Here is a 12,132-nt window from a genome sequence, read left to right as displayed (position 1 = left end):
CAGGGCAGGTAGTAGTCTGTACCAGATTGACTACGCTTGCTATTATAGGGAGAATAATTTGCCAGGGGAGTTTTGTTACCAGAGGAGTTGGTCAGCCGCACAGGGGAAACATGAATATAAGCGTGGACTGACTGACTGCAGAATATCGGCCATTATACCACAAAGTCACCATATCCATATCAGTTAGCTTGGAACTCCATGCAAACCCTTTCCATAATCCCCGGGAAATCTCCAGGCCAGGAGAGTCATACCTTGGGGGACTGTTTGTGTCAAAGTTGATCCGCACAAGCCAGACGTACTTGGTTAACGGTGAAGGTGGATGAAACACGCATTAGAAAGTCTATCTGCTGGGGTCGTGCTTCGTTCGTGCCCTTGGTCAAGTGACTTTAATTACGTAGTACCGGACAGGGTACCTTTTGGTGAGCGATGGTCCCCGATTAAAAGTTGAAGGAGATCGTTATCGTACCCGGTCGGGAAACTACAAAGCTGCATCTGCTGGGGCCGTTTTACATATGTATACCTTTATTGCACAACAATTGTACGGGGTACAAAGTATGTCATCTACATAACTACAGTTCTACAGTGAACTTAAGGCTTATTTAACTAATACAGAAGTTGTAATATGGGATAAGTTTCTTACAGTCATTGGTAGCTTTTGCAATCATTTGAGGAATTTCTAATGTTTAAACCTTCTTTGATATATTTTCCTATATCTGCCATGCAGGGATTGTCACATGTCATGATGCATTTGAATTTGCACTTCAGGTCCATTGAGATAAATCCTTGTGTATAAAATGACAACCTTATGTACATATGGCAGCTCCTGACCCTGTGGGACTATGAGCGCCAGTAGACTAGAGGGTAGGGAATGAATTGCACACCCGTCCTGCATGTTCAGGCCAGGAGAACATTTGCTAGTTTTGCAGTTGCTTTGCGACTTACAAAATGGCTGAAAACTTGTTTTAGTCGGAAGACAAGTGAAGCGCGCGCGGATTTCATCCATATAATCGGATCAACATGGCCTAATCATTCAAATTGATAATAAATTAAGGAAGGATTATATGGGGGAAAGAAGCAATTTATATTCTAATTCGCTTATGAATTCTTTAATCTATCCTCACTTTGTGAGGAAGCAAATGTCATTCATGACGACTTAAGATCGCGATAGAACTGAAACAAAAGTATAAAAGTAATGAAAGAAAATACAAAATTTTTATTTACCTTTCAATGGTCTAGCCTAACAATATACCTTTCTGATCATTCTTACTGAAACTCATTAGTGTATATATGCATATCTATATCTATATATCTATATCTATCTATCTATCTATCTATCTATCTATATGTCTTGTAGGTAGACTTGTTTAAATATCTGATGACATCAACTAACTATGATGTATTGGAAGAACTGTGTAAGTTCGTTTACTGATGTTTTAAGAGGAGGGGCGAAGCTTGTAGAAAATAGTTATAATTAGGATATATCATTGTTTATCTGTTGTTATTAACTTTATATCAAACATAATGCATTTAGCCCCATTGGGGCATGAACATGCAATAAACATCATTGTCATTGTCATTGTCATTGTCATTGTCATTATATGGTGACCGGCCCCTCCAGCTCTGTCCTGCCACTTGCTACATCATGTAATCCAACACCACAGTATGTTTGCTACTTTACCGGTAATCATGGCGACAACCGTCCGGTCTAGGTCATTGACCTCATTTGCTCGGAAAAAACTGAAAAAAAAAACAATTTTACGAAGGTAAACATAATAATGGTTTACGATCTGCATACACACACTTCGGTAATAGCCAGGTTAATTCGAATTTCTCGGTAATAACTACTTTAAAATTCCAGTAACCTTTCTGATATAAGTATAAGAGACTGGCGACGGTGTGTGGTACTTAGAATTTCATCCACGTCCTTTACTGGTAACCTTCTACGTATGCGAAAAAAAGGTATTCCCTTTGGCCTTTTGAGTAACTACCTGGAATGAATCATAGACTGGATGGAGTTGAAAAACTCAAGGTTATTGAGTCGATACCTCGTGCATCGGAGTTAAAGAGATTTATCATGTGCACACTCACATTGCTTGCATCGACATTTTGACATTTGGCGATATTTGACAGGATTAAACTGTAGTTCATTAACACAATGGGGAAATGGGGCAATTTGGCTGAATAGCATCAGTCTCTGTCAAGGAATGCGAAATCCGCCACTGCTGTGGAGTCTCTTTGTGCAAATATTACACGTGCCTCTATCTACAGTGAATCAAAAGTTATGGAAAGTTTATTGCGTCCCCCGTCTCTGTTTCAGTTTCAGTTAAATTTGTTGAAAGATTATTGTTTGCACCTGTTCCATGATAAATTCCAACAGCACAAATCAAGCTAATATCCTGTTATTAGATTATACTTTTTTCATCTTGTGATCAAAAAGGCAACTGTGTATGTGTTATATACACTGTTCTAATTATATTTTTTTCTAAAAGTAGCACCAGAAGTTTGTCTTTAGGTGTCGGTGTCCTAAAAAATGCAAAGCAATCTCAAATGCTGTCTGCCACAAACAAACTTTTAAACAAGTTATAATTATAACGAAACTCCCAACTCAGTGTTTTGTTTTATTGGATTCTGGACCAAGTTTTACGCTCGTACATCACCGCTGGGAATGATGAATCCTGTCAGGGTTCCAACCTTCTGTGATCTTCGGTACTTCGCGGCAAGGCTGCAATTTTCCGTCTTACAACTTTTATTGCGTGTCGTGTCCTCCACCTGTCAAAAGATATCCTTTGGGGATACATTTCACTTTAAGACCGTGCTGGGTCCACAGAAAGAGGTTGTCCTGTTGTGGCTCAAACTCCAGGTGATTGACTGCCAGTCACACTGGGGTTTGTGGCAAATTCTTCACAGTCTCAGAACTTCTGGTTGAAAGCTTTTGTCACTTTGTTCATAAGTTTAATACTCTCATCACGGGCGTAGAGGAACTTGCAGGTGGTGGATCGCAAGTTCGACTCCCTGCCTGATTCATACAAAAAAGAGGTTGCCCTCCTGTGGCTCAAACTCCAGGTGATTGACTGGGGGTCGTGGCAGATTCTTCATAGTCTTGTGTTCTCAAGCTGTCAAAAAGTGCCATTTGAAGATACCTTTCAAATTAAGACCGTCCTCGGCCCATAGAAAGAGGTTGTCCTCTTGTGGCTCATACTCCAAGTGATTGACTGGGGGTCGTGGCATATTCTACAGTCTCAAAACTACTATTGGTTTAAAGCCACCGCGAAAAGTCCTTTTCCCGCTACCGCGAAATCAAATCTCCGCGAACTTAAATGCATTTACACAGTACCCAGTTGATCAATATTGACCAAGACGAAGTTATAATTAATCCGATACATTTTTAATGAATAGTTAATCCTTTATTTAGTGCTAATCCGATTTGCCGTTAATCCTACGGTAAGCCGATAAGTAGCTAATTATGTCCACACTCCCTGGTGCAGCGACTCCTAGTGGCGGAGTCAGAATTGCAGTGATCCATCGACTCCCTTACTCTTCTGTCGACGTTTATACCCCTGTCACATTTGGCGAAAATCGATCGGACGACGATTCTGCAGTAATCGTCCGAGTCTCGTTTATAATAATAATAACTTTTTTGCACAACAATTGTACAAGGTACAAAGTATGGCTTATATGTGACAGGGACGGTTTTCAGGTGAAAAATACGCGCAACCCTCTGTAGATCTTGAATATGAATATGAATATTTTCCATCGATACGCCCGAAGATCGTGGATAATGTGACAGGGGTATTAAGAATGCCTAAATGTGAAACACCGCTTTTTCGCTCGAGGCTCCGATTACAGATTTATAAGTATTGATAACTCTTGATCTACTGTCAAATCAATACTCAAGGTTACCTGAGATGCACAAGCCGTGAAGCTATGGCGATTGATAGACTTTTCTTGCTGTGGAATAATCTTTTTCTCAGGGTACCGATTGACACGATGTTATGTACAGCTTCATTCATTACAGTTGACGTAAATGCCGCAGTTATAGTTCCTAAGTTTGAATTCGTTTGGGTTCCTAAGACGTTTGGTCTATCTGTCGATATATCAAGACGTTACATTGTCAGCGACCTTCGCTTGACTTTCTTGATTGGGCATTTTTTTTCAGCACAATATACGGTCGACGCTCGCACGATTTCAAAATTCGGCGAGCTCAAGCCGATTTTTAAAAGAATTCGGCCGCGCAGGCGTTCGCTAGAATTGTGAGGTCTAAAATTAGTTATGATTAATAAGAGTGCCTAAATGTGATACACAGTTTTTGCTTCAGGCTCTGATTACAGATTTATAAGTATTGATAACTTTTGATCTACTGTCAAATCAATACTTAAGGTTACCTGAGATGCACAAGCCGTGAAGCTACGGCGAGTGGTAGTCTTTTATACCAGTGGAATAATATTTTTTTCAGGGTACCCATTGACACGATGTTATGTACAGCTTCGCTCATTACAGTGGACGCAAATGTCGCAGCTATAGTTCCTAATTTTGAATTCAATTGGGTTCCTAAGACGTTTGGCCTATCTCTCAATATATCAAGACGTTGTATTGTCAGCAACTTTCGCTTGACTTTCTTGATTGGGCATGTGTTTTATCTTTGCTGTGACCTGTCCTTAGCTAGGTTGGGCAAAATTGTATAAAGGCATTCATTGATTCATTCATTGATTCATTAATTAATTAATTAATTAATTAATCAATTAATTAATTCATCCATCCGTTCATTCATATATTTTCAGCTAGATATACGGTCGACGCTCGCGCGATTTCAAAATTCGGCGAGCTCCAGCCGATTTAAAAACTCGGCCGGCGTTACCTTGAATTGTGACGCCTGTCTAACGACGTCTTCTTACCCTTGACATCCACCCCGTACTGACTTGAGAAAGAGAGGCAAATTGGCGTTCGCGGAGGGTGAAAAAGTCCCGAAAGATTGAGATAAGATATTCGTCCCGAACAAGGTGGCAGATATATCGGCTCCCAGTTATGACTCCCTCGCGCTGCCGCCAATGCTTCAAGTCCCCATCAGAACGTATCGACTTTTCTGGCGGTGCTAACAAATGGAGCCGGGATGGAGTTATGAATTTTAATGACAGTCGGCTGGCAGGGGACCGGTGAGGATGTGAGGATATTGTGGTGTGGAAAAACGGGTCCCATTTCTGAGGTCACCTTGGCGAGTGTCTGGGATATGACTTGCTGTTTGGAACTGGCGGCTGCCTTCATAGGCAACTCAAATGAGGAATGTGACTATACACTTGCTAGCCATATGTATAGATGATACTACACGACCCGTCATAGTCAGGGTGCCATCCTAGCTTATCCTCGAAGCAGAGGTTACTATCAGGGACATGGCTTGCTGTCTGAAACTTGCGGCTGCCGTCCCTGAATCCCTTCATAGCTACGCAATTCAAATGTGACTATACACATGTCAGCCATATGTATGGATGATACTTCTACACGAGCATTATTTTCATAGTCGGGTTGCCATCCTAGTTTATTCTCCAAGCAGAGGTTACTACCGGGGACATGACTTGCTGTCTGAAACTTGCGGCTGCCGCCCCTGAATCCCTTCATAGCTAGCTATAGGCAACTCAAATGTGACTATACACATGTCAGCCATATGTATGGATGATACTTCTACACGAGCATTATTTTCATAGTCGGGTTGCCATCCTAGTTTATTCTCCAAGCAGAGGTTACTACCGGGGACATGACTTGCTGTCTGAAACTTGCGGCTGCCGTCCCGGAATCCCTTCATAGCTAGGAAATTCAAATGTGACTATGCACATGTCAGCCATATGTATGGATGATACTTCTACACGAGCATCATTTTCATAGTCGGATTGCCATCCTAGTTTATTCTCCAAGCAGAGGTTACTACCGGGAATATGGCTTGCTGTCTGGAACTTGTGGCAACCGCTTCTGAATACGCCCTCTTCTTCTTCTTGCAGTACAAGCCCACATTCATGTTGATGAATATCAAGGCTTGTAGGTAGTGCTGCATGGCGCGTAGGGGTCTGTGATCTCGCCTTTATCCGAGGGGTTATGCCTAAATCAAAGTCATTTATCCATGTCCTAGACGGGTTGGTTGCCTTCACAGGCAATTCCAATGTGACAATACACATGACAACCATATGTATGGATGATACTTCTACACGAGCATTATTTTCATAGTCAGATTGCCGTTACTTTCGGGGACACATTCATTGGTGCATTCATCCATTCATGCATGCATACATACATCATTGATCCATTCATTCCTGCTTTCCTTTCTCCCCTCATCTATCCATCCATCCATCCATTCATACCGTATCATGTGTCCATCCATCCATCCATCCATCCATCCATCCATCCATCCATCCATCCATCCATCCATCCATCCACCATTCATTCATTCAGTATCATATGTGTCCATCCATCCATCCATCCATCCATCCATCCATCCATCCATCCATCCATCCATCCATCCATCCATCCATCCATCTTAACCGTATCATATGTGTTCCCCCAGGCGCGTACGGGCTGCAGTGTTACGCCTGTCTACAGCAGATCAGCCATGCGGGCTGTAACAAAATGACACCCATCTATCCATCCATCTATCTATTCATTCATTCATTCATTCACGTAGTGATCTATCTATCTATATCCGTCCGCTTATACCGCCGGGGGTGTCGCGGGGAGGAGGAGAAGACGTGTGGCTTGTTGGTGTGTCAGTCCATGGGTGTTCAGCCCGGGTCTCTTTCACTCCGTCGATCCAACGGCGTCGTGGTCGACCTCTGGCCCGCCGTCCTGACAGAGTCTGGTGTTGTAGGCTCTCAGGGCCGGTTGATTGGGTGACATCCTGACGAGGTGCCCGAACCACTTTATTTGTTGTCGGGCGATGTAGTGGTTGATGTTGGTGGCACCATGCAACCATTCCCCTTAACACCTCATTCCTGATCTTATCCCTTCTGGTCTTCCCTACTGTTCTTCTTAGGCACCTCATCACGTAGTGATAACCGTATCATATGTGTTCCCCCAGGCGCGTACGGGCTGCAGTGTTACGCCTGTCTACAACAGATCAGCCATGCGGCCTGTAACAGGATGGCACCCGAGAACTGCACGGGGCAGGACGAGAACGCCTGCTACACGCAAGTGGAGAGGTACCTGCACACAGGCAAGAAAATCACCAAGGTAACTCTGTAAAGAGTATCTATCAGACTAATCTCGCTTTGTCTCCACTCAGAAGCTAGTTTGACATATTTTAGATGTTTAGAATGGGATTTCTATTTTGTCATTGTTCCTTGTTGTTCACCGAAAACCCGACAATAACGAAAGCCCGGAAAAAAACATAAGACGCCTAAAAGACGTTCAGAACAAGACGGAACTTAACCTCTGCTTGGATAGTACAAACCGTCCTATGAGTATGACACGTACACGTTAGGTCGTATTCACAAATTTCCTAACCGATACCCATCGAGTAGTAAATGGACAGTTGTTTTTAAGTTAAGTACACCATGTAATATATTGGGTCATTACAACTTGAAAAGGATCAGAGGACTGATCGAAAGTTTGTTGGTAAGCGCTTTATTTTTATGTACGGTGATAAAGTTTAAACTTGTATCATCATGTTATACTAGTATATGTTTTAAATTCTCTGTATTATATGTGTTTTATGCAGGGTTGCTCAAACACCGTCCGTTGCCAAAAGGGTCAGTCCCTCAACCACGACTGCGATCGGCCGCCCCGAAAGTGCACTTACTGCTGCGTGGGAAACCTCTGCAATAGGTCCAACGGCCAACAGAGGGCGCTGTCGCACGGTGTGCTGTTCACCACTGGTGTGGCTTTGACCACGGTGTTTTATCTCACCATCACCAGCGGACTGGATGTATGACAGTTATTGAACACGGCCTAAATGACAACTGTCCACAAAATAAAGGCGAAGATATACTTCTCCGATTCTACGACGGTTTCTAGTCAATGTACAAGAATCAGATGGCATGCTGCCGTATCAAAAAGCTAATCTCCAAGCAGATCCTACGGTGGCAATACTAGTAGATAGTATCAAAAGCTGGCAGAGGCAGTCGGCCTAGGAGTGTGTATGCGACCGTTGCCCGTTTGACTCCCTTTGGCCAGCTATACTCCTTGGCCAGCTTTGATACTATCTAATGGCACCGTATGGTCTGCTTGGCGACTAGGAGGTTTATAGCCTAGTTGCAAAAAGTGTACACGTGTTTTGACCGTGATCAATAGAACTTACCCAGATTCGGGGTCCCCATTACGAAGTATTTGTCCCTGTGAAATGCTGTGTATATACGTTCGTCAATGCCAAGAGAGGAATCTACATGGTACCGAATCTAAGGATATTGTAGACTATTGCTTTTAATATTGGTCAAGGCGTGGTACAAAAATGTATGTGTGGTGGCTGTCTGCGGCTTGACGAATTGTCGCTAGGTGGCGCACATGAGTAAGGATCAATGTCTATACTAGTTTGTGTGTATCAAACACTGTAACTCCGTCCTCAGAACTCTACCAGTGTCGTTTAAAGAAGTGTCGAAGTAAAGAATGAATGTAGCATATACTAGCACAGAAAACCATTCTCTAATGCAGACCCTTGCCCACGGCCTATACAATAACCTTTGGGAGGCTCAGGCATTATTTATAAAACTGGGCTGAGGTTTTCACTTTTGTGGGTGTGGCCTCAAACCAGCTGTCAGTCAATCAGAGAAGAACCTTAAGAAAACAAGCCAAAAAGCAGTTACTGAAGCAACTGGATATGATTTTGGAAACGGTCAGACATTTCAGATGGCATCCACCATCTTTCGTCAGTGACACTGATGAAGTGATCTGGGAGAAACTGGCCTTTTATACCCTAACTATGAATGACTTTTATACCCTAAGAGAGTCATGGCCGTCCGTGCAACCAGCACGCCCGGATGATGATGATGAATGACTTAAGAAAACATTTAGGAGATCCTCCGATTGGCTGATAGCTGGTTAGAGGCCTGACGCCCACAAAAGTGGAAACCAAAGCCCAGTTTAGCAGAGCCTTCACAAGCTACTCATATACAGTAGAAGCCAGTAAATTGCACAACGGATAATTACACACTTCTGTTAATTACACGGAATCCCCAAATCCCAAACTGGTGCGGTCCAGCTGGATAACTTCTCATTATTGCACCATCCGGATAATTGCACGAAATACACTGACAAATGGGGAGTGCAATTAAATGGCTTCTACTGTATTGTAAAGGCCTCGAGTTGGCCTTTGCATAGTAGAATGCAGAAAACATGTCTCGTTCCTGTAATGTTGTGAGTCGAATGTACTTTGAAACTGCAACTTGTGAATAACTGCTTTTAATAGAATATGAAATTAGAGGTAGATCCTAACTTGAGAAGTTATACAAAATTATACGAAATGTTTTGTGATGCTGCCATTGATGTACATTGTATATTGGGTCTTGAAGAAATGTGAATGACGTGCCAAATTTGTGAATAACTGATATAGTTTTGTAGAAGCTGTTGTATAATCAACTTTCTATACTGTCTTTATGAAAATGTGTGGTAAAATATGTGTAAACATTCGCCAGCTTGAAAGTTGCACCAGTACATTAGTACAGGTGTCACCAGTACATTAATGCATGTCTGCATTTTAGAAAATGACTACAATGAAGAATTTAGAACTCTCAAAAACTTAAAGCTGCTGAGGCAAAAGTCAGCATTGTCAATGAAGATTAGACATCCAGGTAGTAAGATAAGCCAAAAAGTAGTTACCCAAGCAACTGGATATGATTTTGGAAGCAAGATTTTCCCAAAATCATATCCAGTTGCTTGAATAAATGCTTTGAGGAATAAAAGTCAGCATCCTGTCGAGGACTCTTTTTTCTTATGCCAAACTGAAGGTTTCTCAACTTGATGAGGAAGGGGAGGGAACTTCTTGGGGGTGGAAGCAAACTGTTAAGCCTTTCCCACCTCTGCATGTAAGACGGAAATACGAACACTCCCTCATTAGTCAAACTGCTAATTGCCATGCTCTTGTTGGTTGAAATGCTAAGCGTGATGAACAGTCAGGGTCGGTCTATCTATGACTGGTCAGAGTGGAAATGTTCCTGACACAAGTATGCTGGATGGAAGTTTCCCTACTTAACTACATGTATTAACCGTTGTTGCTCGACAGGTTAAAGATAAAACTAGTGTCTGATGAAAGCATTTTGATAAAATGTAATGCTATGTACTGTGAAGTACTTGCGGATGTAAATAAAGTTGTTGTCTTGTTGTCAAGAGTTATGTTGTCCCTTGAAAAAACTTGCATTCCACCAGAAGGAAGCTTTCACATCACATTTCCTACTGTTTGCAGAAAGGAAAAAGTTAATGCCAATAAATATGCACTAGGCATGCTGTTCAATTATTTTTGGTCCATTTTGTTGTGTTTTATACCATACTTTTTGTTTCCAAAAACTGCCCGTCTGGGCCCCTTTGTGGAAATGTGACATTAGCCCAAGAGCTTGGTTGGCACCCAGGCCATCTTTTGACTTGCCTGGACGCCATTCTAGTTTTCTGGGGTAAATAAGATTTCTTAGAGACAGCCAGGTACACAAGTTATGACCGAAAAAATAACAAGAATGCCAAATTATTTGCTTTATGGAACAAACAAACTGAATAAGCAAGGCTGGCCATCAAGACTTAGTGCTTTCACATTTTATTTTCATAATGTACAGGCGACAAATATAGACTCTGTTTTCTTTTTCAACAAAAATATAAATTCTCTGAACATGAATAAACTTGCCCAAACTATTTACATGTACAGTATACGTGCTGTAGGTGTACATAATACATACATGTAGGGATGATGAACAGACCTCAAGAACTTTGTCAACCTCGTCTTATTACTGCACTGTACATTACAACAGATTAGCCACCACCGAGGGTGCTACAGTGTATACGGAAGGGAGGGCAACATATCTCGCATTTTACAAGATGCACAGAATTTTAGAGGAAAAGTACTCATAGTTTTAAACTTCGAAATAGCTGCCAAATTGTGAAGAAAATTCTGAGGGAAAAAGGGGAAATTTAGAGGTCACAACAAGCCTGATACACATTGCTTAGCTCTGTGCCAAATATGGTATTTCTGGGATGACAAAAGCGCCACCTTGCAGATGACAAAAGCACTGCATCAACATGAGAGAAGACCAAACAGTGTATTGCTGAAACAGCCTTTTAACACTTGAATAGCACTTGCTCTACTGTAGATATAGTACTTCTCAGTATATGCCAGTTGTCAAAATTACTCCAGGGCAATCCCTCTGTCCCAGGAAGAAAATGTGCTTGTTGGGATACAAAAAAATTCACCCTGGCTATCCAAAAAGCACAACAATTGGCGAAATGTGTTGTCCTAACATCAAAATGACTTGTGGGACTAAGAAAAATTCAAAGCTGGGGGCAGCCTTGATGAAAGGGCTGGGAATACTGGAGAAATGTTTTCCTAGCTATACATCGTAAGTCTGCAATAGTTGCCCTCCCTTCAAACTACAACTAAACACTTAGTGAGAGTCTGTGTGTTGATGGTGGCTATATAGCTGCAACAAGTGTTTCACTGGAGAGTCCACCATCACACACACATTCCCTCACAACAACTATGTCAGCTCTTCTCGTCTTCAAGTCCATCACTCCTCTCCTTTCCAAAACATACCCTGCTTCTTAAAAATTGCACCTGATATGTACGTTCACACTATCAGATATAATTCTTGCACAAGAATGATCCAAACTCAACCGTGATATGTTGAGAAATCATTTTGGTTCAAGTCAGAGGAAAGAAGTTCTTTTGGTAAGGACACTGAAAACTGGACTGAGCTGTCGATAATAATACAACATTGCCACAAACACCAAAACTGGAAGCCCATTTTCACATGTTACCTTACACCCCTTGGTCCACAGTAAAAATGGATTGATCCAGTCCTCTAAGAGCTATTTCACTCCCAAGTACAATGGACAAGATCAGGTCAGTAATGTAACAGAAGAAAAGATGTCAGAAAAATGTTTTTAAAAGTTGCATTTAGTACGGAGTGAATCGCACAATGACTTAGAAAGGCAAAACCATGATATTTTCCAAGCTCCCAG

General features: G+C 41.9%; 1 protein-coding gene across 1 annotated transcript in view; it reads left to right on the top strand.

The window, feature by feature from the left end:
• LOC118427303 (ly6/PLAUR domain-containing protein 6-like) overlaps positions 1-8,076 on the top strand; it is a 47,543-nt gene extending 39,467 nt beyond the window's left edge. Inside the window, exons 2-3 of the mRNA XM_035837014.1 lie at positions 7,058-7,209; positions 7,697-8,076. Of these exons, the coding sequence (XP_035692907.1) occupies positions 7,058-7,209; positions 7,697-7,909 (365 nt within the window). The 3' untranslated portion in view covers positions 7,910-8,076. The remainder of the gene's footprint in view (positions 1-7,057; positions 7,210-7,696) is intronic.
• The last annotated feature ends 4,056 nt before the right edge of the window (positions 8,077-12,132 follow it).

The sequence above is a fragment of the Branchiostoma floridae genome, chromosome 12 (assembly GCF_000003815.2).
Source record: "Branchiostoma floridae strain S238N-H82 chromosome 12, Bfl_VNyyK, whole genome shotgun sequence".
In the NCBI taxonomy this organism is placed as follows: Eukaryota; Metazoa; Chordata; class Leptocardii; order Amphioxiformes; family Branchiostomatidae; genus Branchiostoma; species Branchiostoma floridae.
This window is presented reverse-complemented; position numbering and strand designations above follow the sequence as displayed.